The 27,578-nt window shown below is 41.6% G+C and overlaps 2 protein-coding genes across 2 annotated transcripts in view; both read left to right on the top strand.

Moving 5' to 3' along the window:
- The first annotated feature begins 1,112 nt into the window (after nucleotides 1-1,112).
- sypa (synaptophysin a) lies at nucleotides 1,113-17,016 on the top strand. The gene is made up of 8 exons (XM_084720112.1): nucleotides 1,113-1,184; nucleotides 5,412-5,477; nucleotides 7,280-7,404; nucleotides 12,263-12,461; nucleotides 12,596-12,787; nucleotides 13,122-13,337; nucleotides 13,653-13,733; nucleotides 15,829-17,016. The coding sequence occupies exons 1-7, from the start codon at nucleotides 1,167-1,169 to the stop codon at nucleotides 13,716-13,718; spliced, it is 882 nt and encodes a 293-aa protein (XP_084576238.1). The 5' UTR covers nucleotides 1,113-1,166; the 3' UTR covers nucleotides 13,719-13,733; nucleotides 15,829-17,016.
- A 1,840-nt stretch (nucleotides 17,017-18,856) lies between these two features.
- Nucleotides 18,857-27,578, top strand: part of pcsk1nl (proprotein convertase subtilisin/kexin type 1 inhibitor, like) — a 14,307-nt gene continuing 5,585 nt past the window's right edge. Inside the window, exon 1 of the mRNA XM_084719904.1 lies at nucleotides 18,857-18,974. Within this exon, the coding sequence (XP_084576030.1) occupies nucleotides 18,921-18,974 (54 nt within the window). The 5' untranslated portion in view covers nucleotides 18,857-18,920. The remainder of the gene's footprint in view (nucleotides 18,975-27,578) is intronic.

Below are 27,578 nucleotides of genomic sequence, written 5' to 3'. Positions count from 1 at the left end.
ACATTGATCCCTCTCTGGAGGTTCTACCCAGAACCTTTCTATCCTTTCAAGGGTGCCAACAAGTGGTTCTACCAAGAATCAGTTTATATTTCAAGGGGTTTATCTAGAGCACATTCAGTAGGTTCTCCTGAGAACCATTTTACTTTCAAAGGTTGTTATCTACAACACACCCAGAATGTTCTACCAAGAACCTTTTTATATTCCAAGGGTTTTATGTAGAACACACCCAGGTTCTACTGAGAATCATTTTATAGAAAGAACCTTTGATAAAAGAGAACAACTCTTTCTTCTAATAAGGTTCTTTGGATGAAAAGATTTCTTAATGGAACCCTTAGTCTCACAAAGAACCCATGCCAAACCCTTTCTTCCAAAAAGGGTTCTTCAGAAGCAAATAGTTCTGGGTAGAACCCTTTTGGAACCCTTATTTCTAAGAGTGTAGCCTGTGGAACATATAAAGGTTCTGCATGTTTCAGATGTTTATTTGATATAAGATCAATTAAAGTTTACATGATCAATCAGATTCTTATCAGCTGATTAAATGATTATTGATTAATTGTATCTGTGGTTGTTTTTATAATGTTTCCTGAACCTGAATCTATTGATTAGTTTAATTATCCTCTGAAATAAAGTCTAAGTAATTAGCTTCTTCATTATTATTATTATTATTATTATTATTATTATTATTATTATTATTATGTGTCTGATGTTGTTTTCATGTTCGTCTCTGTTTTATTTTTTCCTTCTTCACCTTTTCTTTCTCGTTCTCGATGTGTTTGTTAAATAATCTTCAATAAAAACAAAAGGGGGGACATAAATATATAGATTTATATTTTCTGTTTTATTTATTGTAAAATACTTGATGGACAGGAAGACAGACAGAGAGCAGGAAGTGCTGTTAAAGTTATTGCAGATTATTTACTACATAAAAAAAGAGAAGAAATAAAACAAACAAAAAACAAAAGAAAAAACAAAAGGAGGAAAAAGAGAGAAAAAAAAAAAATTCCTATGCTTTTATTTTTACCTGCTGACGCGTCTGAAGACGAATTCATAGTAAATAAAAAATAAATGACGCGCGCACAGACACCCCCCCCCCCCCTCATCCTCTTCCTCACCCCTCCTCCTCCTCCCTCCATTTCCTCTCTGTGCTCTCGACAGGCGGCAGCAGGATGGACGTCGTGAATCAGGTACAAACACTGAACATCCTCCTTTTTATTCTTTTATTCTTCATCATCACGTCTCATCATCATCATCATCATCTTCATCATGTGTCTGTGTGTCTGTTCGGGGTGTGTTCGTGTCGTGGTTCGGGGCGGCCCGCCGGAGCTTCGTGTTTGTATTTGTCTCCCGGTGAAGCATCTCTGTGTCGGGCCGCAGCAGCAGCAGCGCGGACACATTATGACACATTATAAGACTTCACAGCGCCTTATTACACCTTCTATCATCAGATTCTGTTCATACAGGAGCCCAGAATCAGATCAGACGCGTTTCTGTGATTTCATTGAGGAATTATTTGACAGAAATGTGAAAACAGGAGACTGCAGCTGCTCCTGGATCTGCCTCCAACATCCCATCATCATCATCATCATCATCATCATGTTATTATTATTATTATTATTATTAACGTTATTATTATCATTATTATCGTTATTATTACGCAGAGTGACTGTGCGGGTCTGTGGACGGTGTTGAGGGTTGTGGGGAGGTTGTGAGGAGGTTTTGTGGAGGTTTGTTGAAGGACTGCGGGAGGTTCTGACAGGGAGGAGCAGCCTGTCTGTCTGTGGGTTCTGCAGCCCTGCGCGCTGCCTGCAGGAGAACCGAAAATAAAAACATAAATGATAAACATCATCAATGTTTCAGAGCTGCGTGTTCCCGAGATGACATGATTTCTCTTCTGTGTGTATGTGCGCGCGCATATGTGCGTGTGCGTGTGTGTGCGTGTGTGTGTGTGTGTGTGTAAAATGGCAGCCAGAGGAGGAGGAGGAGGAGGAGGAGGATTTCCTCTCTGCTCGGGATGCTGATGCTGATGTTGTTGCGGGTCGAACCCGCTCCGCTCTCTGCTCTCTGCTCTCACATATTCTCACTGCTGCTGTGTTATTTAACCCGGTAATAACCCGGTTTCACCCGTGCTCACCTGCTCCTCCTTCTCCTCTTCCTCCTCCTCCTCCTCCTCCTCCTCAGCAGCTGCCGTCGTAAGATGGAGACCAACAGAGAAACACACAGTTTGTCCTGCAGGACATTACTGCTGATTTATGTTTCATTTGTTCAATTTTGTTTATTTTATATGACTTTATTTATTCTTCTGCTCAATCTGAGGACTATATCATCTGTACTGTTCCTATTATATTCATTTTTAATATTTAACTTATAGCTTTATTATATTTATATGATATTAAAGGCCTAATGCAAAATATTTCCTTATAAAAACAATCTGTAGACTCATATAAACCCGTCCCTACAGGAAGTTGTGATGTTACGATCACGACAGTTAACACAAATTCAATTTTTGTTTAGAAACTCTGTGGTGAAATAAGACGTGTTCAGCTGCTGTCAGTGTGCAGCTCTCCACCTGGATTTTATTTTAGTTTGTCATATTTTGCTGAGTTCAGGACGTTTCCTCCACACACACACACACACACACACACACACACACACACACACACACACACACACACACACAGGCGGGCGGAGCAGACTGAGGATCTTCATCGTGTGAGTTTATTTGTACTTTAGGACGTCACCGCTGTGAACCAATCAGAAAATAACGTTTTTTTTCTTTGACTCGCTTTCTCAATCTATGCATTATAAACCTAATACATCATACAAAGCTTATAGCAAAGTAAAACAAATGTTCATAATGCTTTATAACAATAATTATAACACATTTTATAATGACTTATACAGTTAAGTACTATAACACTTTATAATCACTGCTGACTCACATGTTTATGACAAGGGCCTGAGTATATTATATGTCTCAAAGATTATAATACAGTATAACCATTTTATAATGCATTATAATGTGATATAACTTAGTGTTCATTGGGTGCACTGCTGAAATTTCTAAAGTGCAAAACAAAAAACATTGAAAATTTTCATTTATTTGTTTAACGGGTCATGACAGAAATTTGAGTTCTGCAATTTCACTTTTTGATGACAGACATTTAAATTTCACTGATGTAATTTTTCCCCAAAAATACACAATTGTATTTCATTACAATAAGTTTATAAAGCATTACAAAATGGTTATAATGCATTACAACAATGGTATTTATAGTACACTATGATCCATGTCAAAAATGTCAGTGAGTGAGCAGTGATCGAAATATTATAATATGTAACCTTATAAGTAATTAAAAAATGCTTTATAATGTTATAATTATTGTTAGAAAATGTTATGAATTTTTTTACAGTAATTTAAATATGCATTATAAAGCTTTATATGCTTTTTATCATTGGCAGATTGATCACTAGTTGAAAAATATGTTCAAACATGTGAAATATGGACAGAAGCAACAAAAGACTGTGAAAGTTGTGGAACGCGCCGAGAAAACCGTTGTCAGTAAACACAGTTTGTCTCTGCGTCTACAAATGTAAGTTCAGACTCAAAGACAAAGACATTTATCAACAACATCCAGAGACACTGCAGACGTCTCTGGACCAGAGCTCATCTGAGACGGACGGACGCAAAGAGGAAAAGTGTCCTGTGGTCTGACGAGTCCACATTTCAGACTGTTTTCACTGATCATGGACGTCGTGTCCTCCGGGCTGAAGAGGAAAAGGACCATCCAGATTGTCCCCAGCACTGACTTCAACAGACAGCAGCTGTGATGTTTGGACGGATTCAGAGAGACACATGCTGCCATCACTGACGTCTTCTTCAGAGACGTCCCTGATTATTTCAGAGACGATGCTGAGACACATTGTGGACGTGTTCCAACAGTGTGTCTTCATAGTAAAAGAGTTCAGGTCCTAGACTGACCTGGACCTGCAGTCCAGACCTGGACCTGCAGTCCAGACGTGTCTCCCATTGAAAATGTGTGGTGCATCATGAAGGACAAAATAGGACAACAGAGACTGTGGACTGTTGATCAGCTGAAGACGAATATCAAGACAGAACGAGACAGAATTGACCTTTAAAACTTCAACAGTTAGTGTCTCAGTTCACAAACACTGACTGAGTGTCAGAAGAAAAGATGATGGATCACAGAGAGAAACATGAAACACAATGACTGCAGATTTACTACAAACATTAAAGTTGATCAGTCTGATCAATAAATATCTGATCTTTTTTCTGATTCAGATGAATATTGGTGGAAACGTTGCTTTCTGTTTTAATTGTTTCACACAGCGTCGTTTCTTTGAATAATCAATAGATCTGTAATCAGACTAATTTTATTGGATTGTTTATCGTCTGTTATCACTTCATTAATGAAACGTTTCATATTTAATGGACTCTGGTGTTACGTACAGACAGAGTGTGGTAACCCATCTGAAAACTAAATATTGAATATTAAATATTAAATATCACAGGAGTCTTGTTGGCTGAAACCTGAGAAGAAATATTGATCAGTTTGTGTGAACACAGGACCGTCCACCTGCCCGTCTGTCTGTTTTTTTATATTAAATTAATCAGACTGACTCCTGCACAGATCTTGTGCTCTTGTTTGAGTGGAATATTCCTTTATAAAATAATATTTTAATATGTTTTATAACCAGCTTTGAGACCTGAAAGAAGCTGCAGTTTATTCTTTGATTATTGTTTTATTTTGTTGTTGTTGATGTGAAGAGTTTCAGTAATTTTAGCTTTAAGTACAACTGCAGACTGCTGTCAGACACAGTGCATGATGGGAAGCAGTCCTGTGTTAGTGACTGATGTTTCAGATGTTGTGGCGTCCATCTTCATCTTCATCATCGAGTAAAACACATCAGCATCTCAGATTCTCTTGACTTTCAGCCTGTTTTCTTTCTTCAAACTGTCCAACCGTCCCTCAGTTGACACTTCTGTTTTTGATTGTTTAGGTTTTTTTACAGGTTTATTGGCACCTGTGGAAAATATTTTTATATTATTTTTATCTGTGGTTTTATTTTATGTGTATTTATGTAATTCACCTCCCAAATCTGTTTTTGTTAATGCTAACACACATTTGTTATTTTATATTATTAAATATATAAATACATATAAATATGTATTTATCAATTTCTAACAAACATTTAATCACTGCTTTATTCATTTATTTTCTTGTCTGAATGATTATTATCATAGTTAGTAAAATTATTGTTAAGATGGCAGCACTGTGATTTTATGAATGCAGAAAATATGAAATAAATCCATATCTGCTGTGTGTGTGTGTGTGTGTGTGTGTGTGTGTGTGTGTGTGTGTGTGTGTGTGTGTGTGTGTGTGTCTCTGCAGCTGGTGGCCCAGGGTCAGTTCAGGGTCTTGAAGGTTCCTCTGGGCTTCATTAAGGCCTTAGAATGGGTGAGTTGATCAGACCAACACCACAAACAACTCCACATATACGTGTGTTTATTTGTTTCTGAAGTCAGACTGTAAGACGCACATCTGTCAGGACGAACATCAGCACACGCTGCTCTGTCAACGTCCTCAAATACAAACATGATACAACTTCCAAAACATTTCAGAACATTCTGATCATGTCTCTGATGAAAATGTTCCCAAACAAACGGAAATGGTTCTCAAAATGTTCCAAAATATGTCCCAAAATTCCAAATCAGCTGGAGCGTTTCCGGTCACGTTTCTGTTTCTGCTGTGTTCCCAAATTTATGTTCCAATTTTCCAAATATACAGAAAGTTCTTTAAAATCTGTCTGTTCTAAAATATATTCCAAAGGCTCTGAAAAATTATGAAAATGTTCCCAAATCATCTGGAGGCGTTTCTGACGACGTTCCTGTTTGATTCTGATAATGTTTCCAAAATATTCAAAAGGTTCCCAACCACCACATGAGAACACAGGAGAACATGAACACATGAACATGATTCACTGTACAGGCTGATTATTACTGTATGTGTGGTATTAAATAACACACACACACACACACACACACACACACACACACACACACACACACACACAGTGAGCAGATGGTCACAGTCAGACTTGTTCAATCCCTGCTTGGATCTGTGTGTGTGTGTGTGTGTGTGTGTGTGTGTGTGTGTGTGTGTGTGTGTGTGTGTGTAGGTAATTTAAAGGGCTGTTTGAGGGTTAAGACTCGGGGGGGGGGGGGGGCATTATGATGATGATGATGATGAAGGTTGTTGTTAGATGTGATCTGCTGCAGTTTAAAGCTTCACACTGTGAGATAGATGTGATGATGACGATGAAGATGATGATGATGAGTCATCATCCTGCAGCAGCTTCAGTTTTTATTCTTCACAAAATAAATCAGCTCTTCCTCTGCCTCAACACAACTACATTCTATACGTGTGTGTGTGTGTGTGTGTGTGTGTGCAGTATTTTATACAGACATGTGACACTAAATATTAATCTTAAAAATGTTTTTTTGTTTTTATTTAGCAGTGACCTGCTCACTGCACATCGTCTCGCTTCATATATGACGATGTCCAAAAAATAATTGTCAATAATTTGACACAAAAATTTAATTTTAAAATAATTTTAGTGATTTAACAATCATTGTGTTGTTCTGTCTGTGATCAGAACTGTGTCCATAGCGACAGTCTGTTCTCCATAGCAACAGTCTGTTATACAGAAATAACAGACCTTACGATGCTGTCATTGACCAGTCGACCAATCAGAGACGTGTATTTAACAAAGCCATGAATGAATATATTCCTATATATGTCTGCAGGTTGTTCCTACATGTTTTATTATTAACAGTTTATTTGCTTTAATCTGTATCTGATATATTTTTAAAAAAACAGAACAGACGTCAGGTAATTAAACAAAAATGAAACATGAACTTCAGTCATAAATCCGTTGTCCATCTGATTTGGTTTTTTCTCCGGCGGGGGCCCAGACCCTCAGGGGCAGGGCTTTTTACTGCTAATAAGTTAATGTTAGCATGCTAACATGGTAAACATTATACCTGCTAAACATCTAAATGTTAGCATGTTGACATTAGCAGCTAGCTCAAACCACTGTGCCTCAGTGTTTAACCCTGATGACATGTTTTTATCAGGTACTTACATGTTTTTTGTCGCTCCTTCTCCTCCTCCTCCTCCTTCTCCTCCTCCTCCTCCTCCTCCTCCTCCTCCTCCTCCTCCTTCTTCTTCTTCTCCTCCTTCTCCTCCTCCTCCTCCAGTTTTTCGCCATCTTTGCCTTCTCCACCTGCGGCAGTTATTCTGGGATGTTCCGGATGGCGGTGGAGTGTAAGAACCGGACCGACAGCGACCTGAGTATAGAGGTGGAGTTTGAGTATCCGTTCAGGTCAGTGAAACATGAATCACTCTGCTGACACTGATCACAACTACAGACGACACCTGTTCACTGACAGCATGGAGTCTGACACTGAACACAGTGAAAACACAAAGTACAGACAGGAAGGGATGGAAACAGACAGACTCACTCTATAGATGCTGCATGTTGAAAATGACTCTGAACATTTACAGAACAGGAGGAGAAAAACTTGAAATGCTTAGAAGTTCTGATTATTGGGGCGCCCCTATAGCTCAGTCGGTAGGGCGTGTGCACCATATATTGAGGCTGTTAGTCCTCTGCAGCGGCCGCTGGTTCGAATCCCACCTGCGGCTCATTTGCTGCATGTCATCCCCTGTCTCTTCACCCCCCTTTCCTGTCATACCTTCAGCTGTCACTGTCAATAAAGGCAAAAAAATGCCAAAAAAATAACCTTTAAAAAAAAAGAAGTTCTGATTATTTCAGAAAAAAAGCAAAAGAAAAACTAAAACGTCTGTTGCAACCAAAGACTGGACCGAAATGGACTGAACAGAGATTACTGGTGCATTATAACACCCATATGACCAGACTGCTTAATATGGCAGAAAAAGACAGTCAGACACGCCTTTCTGGACAATCTGACCCACAATCCTCTGTGATGACTGTATGCATTGTCTATATACTGCATGTAAGTACATACGTTGTAAATGCAGCTGCAGAACGCAGGAAAAGTACAAAGAAAAAGTCTGTGACCTGAAGTGACTGAATATTTCTGTCTGCTGGGAGGTTGGTGTCATAACAACAACAACAACAACAACAACAACAACAACAACAAAAGAAAGTAAAAGAAGAAGCACACAGACGATCTCAAACTGTGGTATCGGTACCACTGATGGTACGCCAGCTCCATCTAGTGCTACGTAGAAATGGGAGAAATCTTTTTTTTTTTAATTCAATAAATTAACTTTATTTTTAGATCTTAATTTAACCATAACTCTCAAACTGCTACAACACTTCCAATAAAGAAACAGAAAATATGAGATTGATGAAATTTAAAGTTTAAAATAAGTCTTGGTTGTTTTAAATGTCAGCCTGCAGACGTCATCATGATTACTGGTAGTTTGAAGCTAAACTGTGATGGCAGGATATGAAGCGACATCAAATGAAGAGAGTGAAAATGAATGTTTCAAAAAAAAAAACTACAACTGTGGCTCTAAATGGTAACTTTTACAAAAAGAAGCGCAGGTGAGGAGGAGAAGAGTTTGAGTAAACTGACTGGAAAGTGGACGACAGTGAAGGAGCATCAGTGAAGTGTCCACAGCGTCTTCTCGTACAAAATGACGTGAATCAGTGAGGAAGAACTTCATATTTTTCTCAGGTGCTACGAAGCGTAAACCCTGTGAGAAACACGGATACAGACGATACAAACCGGTTCCTCCACATGTCAGGTTGTGGTCCCTGTGAATTCTGGGCGCCTTTGCAGTTTTGTCCAAATTCTTCTGCAACTTTTCAGCAAAATGTGACCAATCATCAATGTTTTCTGCAGGTTCCACCAGTCACAGCAGTTTCTTTTTGTTTTATTCACTATTTTTTATTTTCTTAATTTGGTCACAGGTACTGAAGAGAGACATTATTTATCACTCCACACACCTTTATTTTATACTTTTGTGCTGTTTTGACTGAGTTTGAGATTCTAATATATTAATATTAATATTAATATATTCTAATATATATATATATATATATATATATATACATATATACATATATATATATATATATATTATGGCAAATTTCAAATAAACTCAAATCAACAAACTGTTGAGACGAAGACAAACTCACTCACACTTCAATAAGTTCATGTCCAGAGAAAGTTTCAGGAAGTTTCACTGCAGCTGAACTCTGTCTCCTCCTGTCAGACACTCACTGACTGTCTGCACACGGCGGGACGTCCGGACGGGAAAAAGACCGACTGAAGACGGCTGGACTGAGTTTTAGGATTACTTCACACCAAACGATCGAGACGACTCGACTGTAGGAAGTCTCTCATGGTTTGACTTCGAGGTTGATGATCTGTCGCCTCACTAGTCTTTGGTCTTCAAGATTTGTTTACTGGTCTACAGGAGATTCATGTTGGACACATGATAACTCAGTCAATCTTAGTGCAGCAGGAACATTCATAGTTTTCATGTGACATCATGTCCATTTGTGGGAACGCTCCCTTGGATGGCAAAACAAAGCCGTCTTCTGCTGCTCGCCAGCTGAATGGTCTGTGCTGATGCGCTGACGGGCGAGGAGACAAGCCCGGGTTGTGTTTCTACAGAACCTCATCCAACAAAGAACACCCAGAGAGGACATTGTGGATTTGAGCCACTAAAGGTCCCTCTGTCCTCTGGGACGCAGCCATCAGAGGACACACGTCTTTACAGTGAAGACTTTATTTCATAAGATACTTTAATAATGATTTTCTGTAGTTGCCATGTTTCCCAAGGAGACACAAGTTGAGAACATTCATTCAAGTGTTTATTACAGGCCGGGGTAAACGAATCCATTTTCTTATCAGGGGCCTCAGACTCTGTGGCCCCGTAGGTGTCTTAACATCACCTGGGTCCCTCTAGCAATTACACGGTCACATATGGGATCCCTTAAATATAGCATAAGAAGAAAAACATCCTAACAGACACTGACTACAGAGACCCTGAAACTACCGAAAACCCATGGGCTAATGTTTGATAGCTAACATCAGCTAATTAAGTCTCCCCTTTGCTTTGACAATGAAGAATTTCTCATCCTTCAAACGGCAGAATTATTTACTAATCCAGAATAAAAATACATAAAATGGTCTGTACTTTTGTACACTTTCATCCTGGTACAGTTTTCTTTAGATTTAAACATCTCTGAAGTGGAGCCCTGGAGGCAGCAGGAGCTGTCGATGGATCACAAGTACCCAAAACGTGTAGTTTATTTTCATATCTGTTCTCCAGTCCAGAGTAAGCTGCCATGTTGGCTCAAAGTTTCAGCCTCCAGGTCACCGCTCATGTCACATGGCTGAAAACTACGACAACCCTTTTCTTCAAAGCTGCTGACACAGCTGGATCGTTTACAGACGTGATTGTCCATCGGTGTGGATGTTCACATCCCTGCTGTTGCTACGGCCTGAGGACTCTGCTGGCATCGGTCACATTCTTATTGTATTTTTCTTCTGTTTCATCCTCCTCAATCGCATTTTTGATTTCATCTCACATAAAAAGCAAAGCTCTATGTTGCACGGTGAGGTGCAGGGAAGCATGATAAGACAGGAGGAGGACAAAAACATGATGCTGGCAGGGAGTTTTGCTGCAAAAATTCGGCAAACTTTTATTGTCAATCTCCAAAAAAAACAAAAAAACAAAAAAAAATTACTTAACAATACACTTTTCTTTTCAGTACTCAGCTTAGAAGAGAATCTGGTGCTGCTCTTAAACCAGTCCACCCTCTCTCTCAGTGCTCTCATATAAAGCATGAGAGACCTGATAGGCCAGTTCAAACTGGCCTATCAGGTCAGCTCTGCAGGAAGGAGGTTGACAAGATTAATCACAAATATATATTGTTCTTCTTGGCTTGCTCAAACCAACAAAGCCTCATTTCATTCTTCATAAATACCATACACTCAAAAGAATCAAATCATTTGAGTATCACACAGTATTTGTCTTAATTACCTGTCATTTCATCACTCACCCTTTGGCCAATCAAGTCAGAGAATCCGCCTGCTCCTGCAGCACATAAAAGGACTATTCTTCAGGCGTGCTTCCTCTTTAAACACCAGGACAAGATGGCCTCCACAAGGACTCACACCCTGACAGGTTTTGGCTTTGATTATATCATTACTTTAACAGACTCTTAAGAAAAGTGTGTTTCTAATGCTGAGTACGATTATTTGTATTTCTTAGTTAATATTAAACTAAAAATTAAATAAAGAAAATAAAGAAGTTGTGAGTGAATCTGTCCACCTTGCTTAACAAAAACAAGGGCTTAGCAAATACAAAAGGGAGTTGAGGCTTCCTCACACTCTAAAAAGCAGGACCCGCGGCACATTTCACCGAAAAGTCTCTTGGACCCATCGCCTAAACCCAACAGGAAGTCAGCCATTTTGAATTTTGTGGTCAATTTAGGCATTTTTACACATTGTATTTTAACAAACTCTTCTTAAAGAATTAATCATAATGACTTCAAAATCAGTGTGTGCCATCAAGACAACTTTGTGACCAAAAGTTATTAAAAGACTTCGCTATTGTTGAAGAGCTGTGATGTCTCGCTATCAAACAGGAAGTTGCTATACGTTGGTGTAAATGGTCCAATCTGCACCAAACTTCTCATGGTTGATAACAGTCCCGCCCTGGACACATCTACAGGACAGTACTCAGAGTTACAGCACCACCTGCTGGCAGCAGGACATGACATGCCGTAGACTTTGCTGTGATCTTCCAGGTTGATCATATCAAATTCAAATGTGTACAGAGAAGCCTTAAGATGTTCATAATGCTGCATTGTGACAATCGTGACGTTTCGTCAAATGGCGTTGTCCTGACGGCACGTTGAGTGTCAATTTTTCATCATAACACAGAAAGTTGGTATAACTTCTTTGCACATTGTCCAATCTACCCCAGATCTCACGTTTGATCAGAGTCCCAGCCTGAAGACATCTACAAGCCAACCAAGTGTTTGTCATAACTGCCACACGCCCCGGCCTGCGCAGTGGTGCAAACTGCTGCTTACAGCTTTAATTATTATTATTATCTTTCTCGGTGTGGACGACCCGTCATGGATGAGCAGCGCAGAATGATCCTCAGATGTCCTCGATAAAAAAAAAAGTCTAAATTATTTAAACTCTTCCTTCCTGTTTGTCTCTCAGACTCCACCAGGTGTATTTCGACGCCCCCACCTGTAAGAACGGGAACACAGAGCGTTACTTCCTGGTTGGCGACTACTCGTCCTCAGCCGAGTTCTTCGTCACCATCGGTGTCTTCGCCTTCCTCTACTCCACGGCGGCTCTCAGCATCTACATCTTCTTCTTTGAGAAGTACAAGGAGAACAACAAGGGTCCTCTGATTGTAAGTTCACTGACCGCACTGCACCACACCGCCATCAGGTAACCCCTCCAACACATCACTCATACAATCTATCTGTGTGTGTGTGTGTGTGTGTGTGTGTGTGTGTGTGTGTGTGTGTGTGTGTGTGTGTGTAGGACCTGGGTGTGACCGGAGTGTTTGCCTTCATGTGGTTGGTTAGTTCTGCGGCCTGGGCCAAAGGTCTGTCTGACGTGAAGACGGCGACCGACCCGGACAAAGTGATCACTCTGATCTCCGCCTGCGATGAATCGGAAAACCGCTGCCGTGAAGTCCACGACCCGGTCATGTCTGGACTCAACACCTCTGTGGTAAGACCAGGACAGAGAGTTAGGACAGGACAACATGATAGATCAGTCCTGAGTCAGATCCCAAAATACTGGCCAGTGACTCGGTTGTTCTGATACCGATAAGAAAGACCTCCAAACTAACTGATCAATGGATGATTGACAGATCAATCAATAAGGAAACTAATTGTTATAGAAAAAGATCTGAAAATTAGGTGCAAACATGGTGCAACACACTCCACGTTTGCACCTATTTCAGGACAGGATTGTGACAAGATCAATTAATTGATTAATCACAAAAACTATCAACAGATGAATCAATGACTGTATCTGTTTCTTTATCTTCATCCTCGTCCAGGCTTTTGGTTTTATTAACCTGATCCTGTGGACGGGAAACCTCTGGTTCGTCTTTAAGGAGACGGGCATCATCGCTCCCTTCATGCGTGCTCCGCCCCCTCAGGAGAAAGCTGCCGCACCGGACGCCTACGGCCAGCAGGGGGCGTATGAACAGGACCCCTACGCCAGCAACCAGGGAGGATACCAACCCGACTACAGCCAGCAGGGATACAACCAGGTGATTCATGGGATACGGATGGTTTCACCTGCTGCTGGTTCTGTTGTTTCAACTGGATCATCATGAGATCACAATCACAGGGTTCTACCTAGAACACACCATAAAGGGTTTAAAAAAGAACCATCTGAAAAAGGTTCCACACAGAACCCTATATAAAAGGTTCTAAAAGAGAACCAACTCTATGGCACCATGGTTCCACCCAAAACCCTCTCTGAGGTTTCTATCCAGAACCTTTCCACTCAGTGTACTGCAGTATTTGTACTCGGATTACTGCAGTAGTTTGTGTGTCATGCTGTTTGCTCCGTGTCTCCTCAGGATGCAGAGTACGGTCAGGGCTACGGCCAACAGGGGGCGCCCACCTCCTTCTCCAATCAGATGTGAACTGACAGGATGCAGGTGAGTCACACAGGAAGTAGAGGCTGATTGGTCCATTTAATTAAGATATTTTTGTGGCTTTCTTTTTTTTTTTATGGTGACAAGCCAAAAGCATCCTTCTTGGTTCTTGTTAGCACCTTTATTTCTAAGAGTGAACGTAACACTGCCAGAGAACACGCAACATAAAATAAAATAATAATAATAAAAAGAAAGAAAGAAAGACATCTTTGATTCAGTCAGTAATTAATCAGTATGATTAATTGATCATTAATATTACCAATGATCGATTAAGGAAAGAGCTGACAGTTTGCAGCCCTGATCAATACTTCGATCAGTGGCCACCTCTGAGTTTACTGTTAAAATGGCTGCTGTGAAAAAGGTCTCTCTAGTTTTTTTAGTATATGATCTTAAATTAATTTGTGTTCAGCTAAATAATCTCAATCAAACAACAACAGATCCGGGGCCAGTGTGTGGGGGCCTCACAGGGCCCACAGTGGGGTAATCTGACCTCAGGTCAGCTGTGACATCAGACTCTGCAGTGTCTGAATTTACATTTTGTCTTTTAATGAAAACAACATTAGTCAGAATTTGGTCATGTGATTATTGTCAGAAGGTTTCAGCAGAGACAGAGGACTGTCCCCACATTTGATGTTTACAGTTACCATGGTAACAGATGTGATGGAAAATAACCTGACTGTCACAGAACAGACTGACTGATGTTCGAACAGAGCTGTTGTCTCTGTTATTGTTCTCCTGTATTTTTATTAAGAAGCTGTATTTACACACCTGTGACACACCTGTTCAGAGTGTGTGTGTGTGTGTGTGTGTGTGTGTGTGTGTGTGTGTGTGTGTGTGTGTGTGTTAGAGCAGTGTTCCCCAACCCTGGTCCTCAGGGTCACTGTCCTGCATGTTTCTGCTCCAACACACCTGATCCACATGATCAGCTCGTCATCAAGCCTCTGCAGAAACCTGACAACAACCTGATCATGTGACTCAGGTGTGTTGGAGCAGAAACATGTAAAACATGCAGGACAGTGAGGACCAGGGTTGGGGGACACTGTGTTAGAGTACATCAACACAGAGATGTTCCTTTAGTGATCATCTACAGGAACATGACATGAATCCTCCTCTGATTGGCCATAAACGCTGATAATGTTACCTTAAAGGGACTCTCTGCAAACCAACCAAACTCCATTGATAAAATCAGTCATTTTATCTCATAGAACACAGGAGGTGTTGGTTTGCTGCTGCCTCATCTGTTACTGTGTTTGTGTTGCTGTGTGACTGCAGTGTTTTAAAGGGTTCATTCAGATTCACTGAAGACTCACAACAACACAAACACACTAACAGATGAGGCAGCAGCAGACCAACACCTCCTGTGTTCTATGAGATAAAATGACTGATTTTATCAATGGAGTTTGGTTGGTTTGTAGAGAGAGATATTTGTCTTATAGAACAGTGGTTTCCTGTCAGTAAATTCTGTCTGACAGAAAGGTAAAGAGGTAACTGTAATTTAATTACATCTATTTTCTCAATAAATGTACCAGAATACAATTATTTTAAAATTCAATTACCTGTAACTCATTACTCCCAAACACTGTTCAAAGGTAAGCCTTGTTTTTAGCCTAGCAGTTGTCAATGACTTGCAGCCTGTACAGGCTGGTTAACAGGAGTGAGAAGTCAGCCATCACTATGGTTTTTATATAGGTTTTATATAGGTTAAAACACTAAAGATCATCAAGAACCCAGATAAACACTATATATTATCAAGAACCCAGATATAAATGCCAACAATCTTCAATATAAACACTAAAGATTATCAAGAAAAAAAAGGATCAAATGGTTCGACGGCTGATTGTCTGAATCAGTGAATTAAAGATGGTGAATGAGCTGATTTATAAAACACCTTTCTGTCTTTCAAAGTCTTTCGTCCTCAACACTTTCTACCAAAACCATAATTACTTCATGTGTCTCTTTGTCACATTCTCACTTAGTTTTTATAGATTGAAAACTGTCAAATATGAATTTTGTGAAAACAAAATCCTGCCGACTATGTTTCATCAAACGAACGTATTTATTTAATTTATTGTTTGCCATGTTTGTGTTTCCTCCTCAGAAAACATCGGAGTGAACCAACAGTGGGTCGCCTGCAACCTACCCACAATGCAACACTCCTGTCTGTCTGCAGAGTTACTGAGTGGGGTGGGGGGAGGGGAGGGAGGGGTTTAGATGTTAACTATAATGAATCGATGTGTAAATGATAAAAAGAGAGATATAAATAACAAATCCACAACTTGAACAAAACAACAACAACAACAACAACAACAACAACAACAACAACAACAACGACAGCAGCCTGACAACAATAGAAACAAAGTGGTGATGTTGATAAGAGTTCTTCATATATAATCAGTGGACAGAATGTATGTTTGTGTTGTATAGATATGATCACTGAACAGATATATAATATAGACTGAACTGTTTATTCATGTTTCCTATTGAAATCTGCCCCGCCCCTCGTCGTATGCCCCGCCCCAAGATCAACAGACCAGAATCACACCGGCCAATCATGAAGCTGTTCAGACTGGGTTCACGCTGAGACAAACCAGATCCAAACCAGATTTATGATACTGGATCCTCGTGCGTCCGACAGCGTCACCTCCAGCTGTTTGCTCTTTGTCTTGCTGCATGTAAATATCTACACAGGAAGTGATGTCACTCTGGAGACGCAGTGAACCCAGTCTGGACCGCAGCTTCACTGTGACGCCGGCTGGAAACTGGATCCAGAGCGGCTCCTCGTCATTACAGTTTGCACTGTTTGTGTTTGATTGATTGATTGATTGATAGATTGATTGATTGATCAGCTGTCTGTTACATTCCTGAAGCTCTCGGAGGAGAGCGCGCTGACAAACATCCATCTGAATCATCACAACCAAACCTGAGATCACATGACTTAACAACATAAATGGTAACCATTCTTGTTGTTGCTCGTTGCCTGGCAACCGTGAGCTCCTAACTTGAGAGAGGCAGTAAAAATGCTGCATCACTGAATCAGGATTGTTTTTGTGGTTTCCTGGTTTGGTATCAAATCAAAGATCAAAGTGTGAACATGATCATTTATTCAAATTAAATTCTGAGGTGAATCTGCTTCAGTTACCGTGGTGATCATGTTAGCTAGCTAATTAGACAAGTAAAAGCTGAAATGCTACAGGTGCAGTTGTCAGCGAGTGTTAGCTAGCTAGGCTGCATCAAACGTGGCACGGACGAGATGTTTGCAACTATACATGTTGACAACTTAGAGAAATACGTCAACATATTTCTTTAATCAACATGAGAAATTAATTAACACCTCCTGTGTCCACTGAATGTGACGTAGCGTCGAACAAAAAACAGCTAACATGAACACAATCAAGTAAAACTCAGAAGGCTCAGTTTAGTTAGCTTATGGTTAACATGACAGTCTGTGGTTTATGTTAGCTTTGCTGTGCCAAGAAACAGATTCAGTCAAGTTTATGACAAAATGGATTAAACAAACAAGTAGTTAACACTAGCTAACTTAGCTGGCTAGCATTAAGCTAACTGCTCCTGATAGGTCTATCACAGCTCCGGAGTCAACTGAAAATAACAGAAAACAGTTAACATGAAAATCACGTCACACTGAAGACGAACAAAATGGCTGCCTGAGGATTCTGAGTGCTTCCTTTAGAAAAGAAGGAAGCTTTTTAAAATTGTACTAAATTAAAGATCTGAAATGTTCAGATGGACGTTTCTGTCAGCGTACGACTTGCTGTTTTTTTTTATTTGTCTCAGCTCTCAGCCAATCAGCTGCAGCCGTGAGCAGTTTTTGTAAAAGTCTTCTGGAAAGTTCTAGTGTGAAAATTAAGAAAAAAAACCTTGATGCTTCTTCTTCTTCTTTGGTTGTTTTTTTTCTGTTGAGTTTTTGGGAAAGTGGAAGGTGTTTTAGCGTCGGTATCTTCCTCCGCATGGTGACGTGTTTCTCTGCTCGTGTTGTACAGTAACTGATGATCAGTGTGACTCCACCTGTTCTCCTCTACAGGTGTGTGTGTGTGTGTGTGTGTGTGTGTGAGCGTGTTTTCACTCTCATTGCCTGTCTATTCTTCTTCTGTATGTCTCTATCCCTCTCTCTCTTTCACCCTTTTCTTTCTCTCTCTTTCGTTTTTACCTCCATCTTTTTTCTCTCTGTCACAATCTTTGCTCACTTTCTTCTATTTAAATCTTTATTTCTTTTCTTTCTTCCTCCTCTTCTCCGTCTTGTTCTCCTCCCTTTCCATTCTTCCTCCTCCTCTTCTTCCTCTCTGTCATTCTTCTTCTCGTCGTTCTTCTTCGTGACTCTCCTCTCCGCCTCTGTGATGTAACTTCCTGTGTGATGATATTCTATTCAGCATCAGTAACCATGGCGACGGTGTTGACAGTGATGATGATGATGATGTGTGTGACTTGTTGCTATGGAGACCTCCCCCACACCCCTGCTGTGTTTATTCAGTGTAAAGTTTCAATAAACGACAAACTCGTCTCAGCCGACCTCCGACTCTGTTTGTGAACGAATGAATTAAACTGATGAGAAAATGAAGGATAGAATGAATGAATGATCCCTCTCTCCCTTTTTCGCCTCCTCTCCTCCTTCTTGTCTCTCCTTCTTTCTTCATCCCTCCATTTCTCTTCCCTCTCTCCTCTCCCTTTTCCTCCCTTCTTCTCCTCACTCGTCCGTTTGTCTCTCCTCCTCTCCTCTGTCCTGTTATTGAGAACCTCAATATCAACACTAAATATCATCAAGAACCCAAATATGAATGCTAACAATGGTTGTTCAAGGAACGTACAAGAAATGTTCCCAGAACCAAAAATAAAGGTTCCCAAAATGTTATGGGAACCAAATTCTGCTTGTTGTTCTTCTCTTTACTGTTTCCTCCCTCTCTCCTTCCTTGTCTCCTCTCTTGTCTCGTTCCTTGTGTCCTTGTCCTGCTCTCTCCTCCCCCCTCCTCATCTCCTTCTCTCTAATGTTTCCTCCCTCTCTCCTCTCCCGTCTTCTCACTCAGTATCTCATCTCTCCTCCCCCCCACCCTCCTCCTCTTGTTACATTCGTCATGGCTCCTCCCCCTCCCTCCCCTCCTCCCTCCCTGTTATCAGATGAGTGGCTGCAGATAGTCTCAGTGTGTGTGTGTGTGTCAGTGTGTGTGTTCAGTCAGTAGCATGGCGTCTCTCAGCCTCCTGCTGCTCAGCACCGCTCTGCTCCACGCCGCTCAGGTAAGAACCGCACACACACACACACACACACACACACTCTGACGTGTGTATCTTCTTGTATGTGCTGTTTATCATCACGGTGCTGCTGTGTCGTTACGGTAACCGGAGAGTGATGCAAAGTGATGTCGCTGCGGTTTATCTTCTGTCGACATGATTACATCACTGTGTGTGTGTGTGAAGTTCCCATCTGATATATTGATTATTGATCAGGATCAGCATAGAGACAAACGGAGGCACTGGAAGAACCCTGTGGATTGTCTGTGTTCATTTGTGCGTGTGTGTGTGCGTGTGTGTGCAGGCCGCCGCTGTGACGGAAGGAACATTTCACTTCAATCCTGTCACCATAGCGACAGGAGACGGTAACCCACGGCAACAAGGCTGTATATGACACAGGTTACAGGAGGTCTCCTGAAACCTGTGTGTGTGTGTGTGTGTGTGTGTGTGTGTGTGTGTGTGTGTGTGTGTGTGTGTGTGTGTGTGTGGTGATAAGGTTCGAAACAACATGATTCAGAGACCAGAGTTCATGTTCAGCATCCAGGTTCTTCTTAAAGGGACAGTCCATATTATCTGCAGTGTGGTTCTATGAGGTTCTTCTCCAGTCAGTGTGTTACCTTCAGCAGATGGAGGTCAGTTTGGATAAACAGCAGGAGAACCGTGTGAATCAGTGAATCTGAATGAACCCTTTAAAACACTGCAGTCACACAACAATACAAACACAGTAACAGATGAGGCAGCAGACCAACACCTCCTGTGTTCTCTGAGATAAAATGACTGATTTTATCAATGGAGTTTGGTTGGTTTGCAGAGAGTCCCTTTAAGGTAACATTACCAGCGTTTATGGCCAATCAGAGGAGGATTCATGTCATGTTCCTGTAGATGATCACTACAGGAACATCTCTGTGTTAATATACTCTAACACACACACACACACACACACACACACACACACACACACACTCTGAACAGGTGTGTCACAGGTGTGTAAATACAGCTTCTTAATAAAAATACAGGAGAACAATAACAGAGACAACAGCTCTGTTCAAACATCAGTCAGGTTATTTTCCATCACATCTGTTAGTGTTTGTGTTGTTGTGAGACTTCAGTGTTTTAAAGGTTAGTTCAGATTCTTCTCACTGCTTCATCTGACACACTTTGCTTTATTTTGTCTCCTGAACCTCATCGACAGAGGAGACGGAGAGCAGAGTCACTGGAAACAACAATGATGAGAGTAAAACTCTCATCATATTTGATCATTGTTATCATTTTATCACATTTTATCACAGGCTAAAAACACAACAACAAACTTCTGATCCTGTTGACTCGTTTGATCAGTTTCTCCTCTTTCACACTCGATCTGATTCACACACACTTCTTGTGTGACTGTTCAAAGCTGTTATTTCTGTTGAAGAAAACTGAATCCTGCAGCGAGGACTCATTACCTCCTCCTCTTCCTCCTCCCCCTCCTCCTCCTCATCATCATCATACATCTCAGACCTCCTCCTGTACTCAAGACTCAATCTGTGATGCAGTGTGTGAGATATTACAGTCATAAATCACTGTGTGTGTGTGTGTGTGTGTGTGTGTGTGTGTGTGTGTGTGTGTGTGTGTGTGTCTGACAAACACACAAACATTCAGCAGGAAATTAAACCGCTTCACTCTCAGCAGAGTCACAGATCATAACAGCAGCACTATTAAATTATCAGACAATCATTTTACAGTTTACCGTCTGCTGCTTCATCATCATCATCATCATCATCATCATCATCATCATCATCAGTGTGTCTGCTCTGCAGCACAAAAGCAACACTAATTATTATTCATCTGGCTACTTTATCTTCCAGATCAATTTCCTGTTTCTGCTCTCACACTACAGGTGAACATTAAAATCACCAGACGTCTGACTGCAGGTTCAAATCCAGGAAACAAAACATTTTAGATTAAATGTTGTGCTGCTGCAGAGACGTCACACTTCATATTCTACAGACTGAAGATCCACACAAACATCACTCCATCACAAATCATAACACAATACCAGTCGCAATGCATATTTTTTGATAATCGATCAATTGATCACTCAGTCCGGCAGACACAGACGTGTCCAAGAATGAACCCTTTTCCAGTTCGCACACATAACGCTGAAACATCCTGAGAACTTCCACCAAAAGTAAATTAGTTTGGAACCTGAAAAGTTGGTTCCCAGCCGAACCTAAAAATAGTAGGTTTTCTTTAGGAACCAAAGTGGGCGTGTCATGTTCTACAGGTGGCTGTGCAGCGCCCTCTGTCGACGACATCCGTCATTACAACGGTTCAACTCAAAACTGCTGTAAACGTGGGTTCGTTCACCAAGGTTCCATTTGAACAGAACCGGTTTAAGAACCAGAGCTAACTTGGTGGAAGAGGGCCTTCAGTGATTCACTGAACCGTTCTTTGCAAAGCCCCGCCCCTTTTGGGGGCCATCTGACTTCACCATACATTACCATAGAAACTGAAGCGAGTCTTTATCGACACGACAGCAGGACAACGACAAAATCAAACGTCATGAAATACACACAGTTAAGTGTTTCTGCTGCATGAAACAACAGCAGCTGTTCACACTGTCCACACTGCCGACTCACTGTCCACACTGCAGACTCACTGTCCACACTGCAGACTCACTGTCCACACTGCAGACTCACTGTCCACACTGCCGACTCACTGTCCACACTGCAGACTCACTGTCCACACTGCAGACTCACTGTCCACACTGCAGACTCACTGTTGAAACTGCCGACTCACTGTTGAAACTGCCGACTCACTGTTGAAACTGCAGACTCACTGTCCACACTGCCGACTCACTGTCCACACTGCCGACTCACTGTCCACACTGCAGACTCACTGTCCACACTGCCGACTCACTGTCCACACTGCCGACTCAGTGTCCACACTGCAGACTCACTGTTCACGCTGCAGACTCACTGTTCACGCTGCAGACTCACTGTCCACGCTGCCGACTCACTGTTCACGCTGCAGACTCACTGTTCACGCTGCAGACTCACTGTTCACGCAACAGACTCACTGTTGAAACTGCAGACTCACTGTCCACACTGCTGACTCACTGTCCACACTGCCGACTCACTGTCCACACTGCAGACTCAATGTCCACGCTGCCGACTCACTGTTCACGCAACAGACTCACTGTTGAAACTGCAGACTCACTGTCCACACTGCCGACTCACTGTCCACACTGCCGACTCACTGTCCACACTGCAGACTCAATGTCCACACTGCCGACTCACTGTCCACACTGCCGACTCACTGTCCACACTGCAGATTCACTGTCCACACTGCAGACTCACTGTCCACACTGCCGACTCACTGTTGAAACTGCAGACTCACTGTCCACACTGCCGACTCACTGTTCACGCTGCTGACTCACTGTTCACGCTGCAGACTCACTGTTGAAACTGCCGACTCACTGTTCACGCTGCTGACTCACTGTTCACGCTGCCGACTCACTGTTGAAACTGCAGACTCACTGTCGAAACTGCCGACTCACTGTCGAAACTGCCGACTCACTGTCGAAACTGCCGACTCACTGTTCATGCTGCCGACTCACTGTCGAAACTGCCGACTCACTGTCGAAACTGCCGACTCACTGTCGAAACTGCCGACTCACTGTCGAAACTGCAGACTCACTGTCCACGCTGCCGACTCACTGTCCACACTGCAGACTCACTGTCCACACTGCAGACTCACTGTCCACACTGCAGACTCACTGTTGAAACTGCCGACTCACTGTTGAAACTGCCGACTCACTGTTGAAACTGCAGACTCACTGTCCACACTGCCGACTCACTGTCCACACTGCCGACTCACTGTCCACACTGCAGACTCACTGTCCACACTGCCGACTCACTGTCCACACTGCCGACTCAGTGTCCACACTGCAGACTCACTGTTCACGCTGCAGACTCACTGTTCACGCTGCAGACTCACTGTCCACGCTGCCGACTCACTGTTCACGCAACAGACTCACTGTTGAAACTGCAGACTCACTGTCCACACTGCCGACTCACTGTCCACGCAACAGACTCACTGTTGAAACTGCAGACTCACTGTCCACACTGCCGACTCGCTGTTCACGCTGCAGACTCACTGTCCACGCTGCCGACTCACTGTTCACGCAACAGACTCACTGTTAAAACTGCAGACTCACTGTCCACACTGCCGACTCACTGTTCACGCAACAGACTCACTGTTGAAACTGCAGACTCACTGTCCACACTGCTGACTCACTGTCCACACTGCCGACTCACTGTCCACACTGCAGACTCAATGTCCACGCTGCCGACTCACTGTTCACGCAACAGACTCACTGTTGAAACTGCAGACTCACTGTCCACACTGCCGACTCGCTGTTCACGCAACAGACTCACTGTTGAAACTGCAGACTCACTGTCCACACTGCCGACTCACTGTCCACACTGCCGACTCACTGTCCACACTGCAGACTCAATGTCCACACTGCCGACTCACTGTCCACACTGCCGACTCACTGTCCACACTGCAGATTCACTGTCCACACTGCAGACTCACTGTCCACACTGCCGACTCACTGTTGAAACTGCAGACTCACTGTCCACACTGCCGACTCACTGTTCACGCTGCTGACTCACTGTTCACGCTGCAGACTCACTGTTGAAACTGCCGACTCACTGTTCACGCTGCTGACTCACTGTTCACGCTGCCGACTCACTGTTGAAACTGCAGACTCACTGTCGAAACTGCCGACTCACTGTCGAAACTGCCGACTCACTGTCGAAACTGCCGACTCACTGTTCATGCTGCCGACTCACTGTTGAAACTGCCGACTCACTGTTCACGCTGCCGACTCACTGTCGAAACTGCCGACTCACTGTCGAAACTGTCGACTCACTGTTGAAACTGCTGACTCACTGTCGAAACTGCTGACTCACTGTGTTGACTCATTATAAACAGTGGTCTGATGACAGGTAGTCCAAGCATTCACACCAACCACACACACACACAATCAAATTACTGGAGGCAGGAAGAGAACAGCTCGTTATGCTGCCATGGCAACATCATGTCTCCCTGGACACTGACAGCATCCTCATTATACACACACACACACACACACACACACACACACACACACACACACACATTCAGGATTAATCTGGTGTCGATGTTTCAGCTGCAGTCGTCTCTTCAGTCAGACTGAGTCGACAACATTTGACAGAAACGATAAAAATGGAGAAGAAACATATTAAAGGAACAATCTGTAATATTTTCCTGAAGAAAACAAAATATAGATTCATATAAACATAAATGTGGTTCATCAGCTCTGACCTGCTGTCAGTGTGTGATGGTGTCTGTACCTGCAGAGATCTGACTGGAGGTCAGAGGTCAGTCAGTAGAGTTCAGATGTCCACCAGGTGACCTCACTCCTCTGTAATCACCAACATCTTGATTAGAAAGTCTAATTATTAACACTTTTTTTTAAATTAAAATTACATTTATTTTGTAATTTAATGTAACGTACTCTCCGACACCCAGCAGTTGCCGAGAACTCGCCGGACGGTTACAGTCGACTGGAAACATCGTGACTCAGTCATGTTGGTTCATATAAACTTTTATTATTGAAATGTGAGCCGGATAATTAGCATAATTAGCTCATTATCAGGTAAAATGAAGAAAATTAAAAAAATCATCAGACTTCTCAGAGATAGTTTATTTTATTATCTCATTCTCATCTCCTCATAAGTTGGGCTGAACGTTTTGAAGAAATATTAAATTACAATTATTTTGACCGATATTGCAGTTTTGATATAATTTATGATATTAGAGGAAAGGATCAATTTTACATCGTTATTCTCATTTTCATGGAAAAACACATTAAAAGGATGATGGTGTTTTTTTCAGGGATCTGAAGTAAACAAAGAGGTTTTCTGAAGTTCAGAGGACGATCTGTTGACAGGACGCCTCGGTGGACCACAATGTTTCATTTGAAATCAGATTTTGACATATATATTTTTTTCTTTAACAAATATTTTGCATCCTGTGATTTCAAAAATTGCACTATTGTGATTTCAGTAAAATTCAGATTATTTTGATATTCATGAACACATCAACAGCAGTAACAACATGTTTCATGAAAAAAGATGAAAAGAGCCTCATTTCAGACATTTTTACTGGTACACTGTTATTTTAATATATAATGATAATAACAGCAAAAACCAGGAAGCTAATGTTAGCTAGCTGCACATCACTGCTCAGAAAATATTTTTGCCTGTTATGAGACATTCGGGGCTTCAGGATTTCTGGTCATCACACAGGTGGATTCAGAATCTTAGATCACCTTCAATAAAAACAAAGTTCATTCATCTCCAGTTTTTGGTAATTAATTACCTCATTATAATAATTATTTAAACTGCTGAACATGCGACTCTTAGCAACCAAGTCTGAGTGAGTTCAGTCTCATCTGCTCAGCCTGGAAATGACATTTAAATTGATTCAAATGTTACTGAAAACACAATATGTCTTTCGTATTGTTTTACTGATGGAAGTGAGGAGGTTATATTTAGGTTTGTCAAGGATTTTCAAATCAGCACATCGACCACAGGTCCTCCAGCACACACTCATAAATGTGCAGTAAATAATTTTAGACGTATCGGTGCAGCGGTGTGAGACATCAGCTGAGGACAAACTGCACCGTCCAGGTGAAAGAAAACCACAACTGAACCTTTAATATCCATAAACTCACATCACAAACACTGTGAGACGCTGACACACACACTCAGTGTTCACCGGGTCCCGTTACACAAACAAACAACTGTAAACAAACATTGTTTACATCACAAACTGACTGAAACACAACAGCTGTGATTTATTATGGCAAACCCTTTTAACATTTAATAGCTAGGCTGGATATGTATTGCAGATATCTGTAATTCATTTCTTCCTATTCAAAAATATCATTTCAGATATCCACAAAGTAATTTTTACTAAGACAAATGACGTCACTTTTCTCCATTCATGTTTTTGGGGTTTGTCATTACAGATATCCGTAATTAAATTACAGATATCCACAACTCGCATTGCAGATATCTACATCTGAATTATGGATATCTCTAATTCCATTTAAAGATATCTGCTTTGTTTTTAGAGATATCTCAAAATGAGTTTTACCTAGCCAGAATTACATTGTAGATATCTTGAGTTGGAATTACGACTAGTCAAAATTATGTTGTAGATATCTCTAGCTGGGATTATTGATAGTCATAATTCAGATGTAGATATCTATAATGGGGTTGTGGAGATCTCGAATTGGAGATATCTTTTACCTGCAGTCTACCCAGTCAGAATGTAATTGCAGATATCTTGTATTGGAGTTTTGACAAGGTGAAATGACATTGCAGATATCTGTAAAAGTGGGAGGCGGGAGCGAGTGCGTGGTAGGAGGGGCTTGTATGGCCATAGGGCTTCCTATTCAATCAATCAAAACCCTTCAAACCAAATTCCTTGGCGATAAACTCGTTGTATTTCGTTGCATTTTCTGACAACCTTGTCCACAACAGCAACCGCCATTTCTTCTACTTTTTCTTCTTCGTGTGCATTTCTTCTTCTAACACTGTTCAATTGTTTTGTTTACTGAGCCAGTATCCAATGGAAAGCTCGCCATAATAATGAGCAACGAATGGGAAGCCTCGCATGAGCAACGCAACAATTCTGACTAGTCATAAGCCAGAAGTCAAAGCCAGAACCACAACCAGAGCCTGAAACAGAACCAGAACCTGAAACCTGAACTAGAACTACAACCACAAACTGAACCTCAGCCTGAAACAGAACCAGAACCAGAGTGTGAACCTGACACAGAACCAGAACCAGGGAGAACACACAAACATAAAGTGATGAAGTTCATCCAGATGTTTAACAGCTGTTCGGTGAATCGCTCTCGTTTTTTTAAATTTACTTTTTACAAATTAAAATGAATTATCCTCATTTTTATGCAACGTGTAACAAAGTTTATCTGCACGACGTAAACAGCTGACAGACCTGTCAATCATCTGAGGAGCAGAAACTAACATGATGCAGGTAGAAACTCACCAGTCAGTCCGCGCGCTGACGTTCACAGTTACGTTCCAGCTCGATCAGGTGTGTCTCCAGCTGACAGCTGAAAGGTGAAGGTGAAGAAACAAACGTCAGAGTGAAGAATAACTCCTTCATCTTCATCTTCATCTTCATGTCGCTGTCGGTCCGCAGCAAACAGCACGTTCATCATCACACACCTGTCATCAGCTTCCTGTTTACACTGACGTCCTGGCTGCGTGCTGCGTCACCACCGAGTCAGCCAATGAGAAACGACTTAAACTTTCAGCATCACTGAAGAAAATAAATCATTTAAATATTCCTACAAATGAATGACAGTGACAGAAAAGGTTGTGATATTTCTGTGAAAAAGATTAAATATTATCTCAGACTTTTTACTAAAATGACTCATTCTACACTGTAAAAACACTGAAGGTTTTAACAGCAAAATATACTTCAAGTATTAAAGTAACTGTGTATATTTCTGATGCCTTAATACATCGATAAGATAAAGAA

The sequence above is a fragment of the Lutjanus erythropterus genome, chromosome 6, assembly GCF_056507025.1.
Source record: "Lutjanus erythropterus isolate fLutEry1 chromosome 6, fLutEry1.hap2, whole genome shotgun sequence".
NCBI lineage: Eukaryota > Metazoa > Chordata > Actinopteri > Lutjaniformes > Lutjanidae > Lutjanus > Lutjanus erythropterus.
This window is presented reverse-complemented; position numbering and strand designations above follow the sequence as displayed.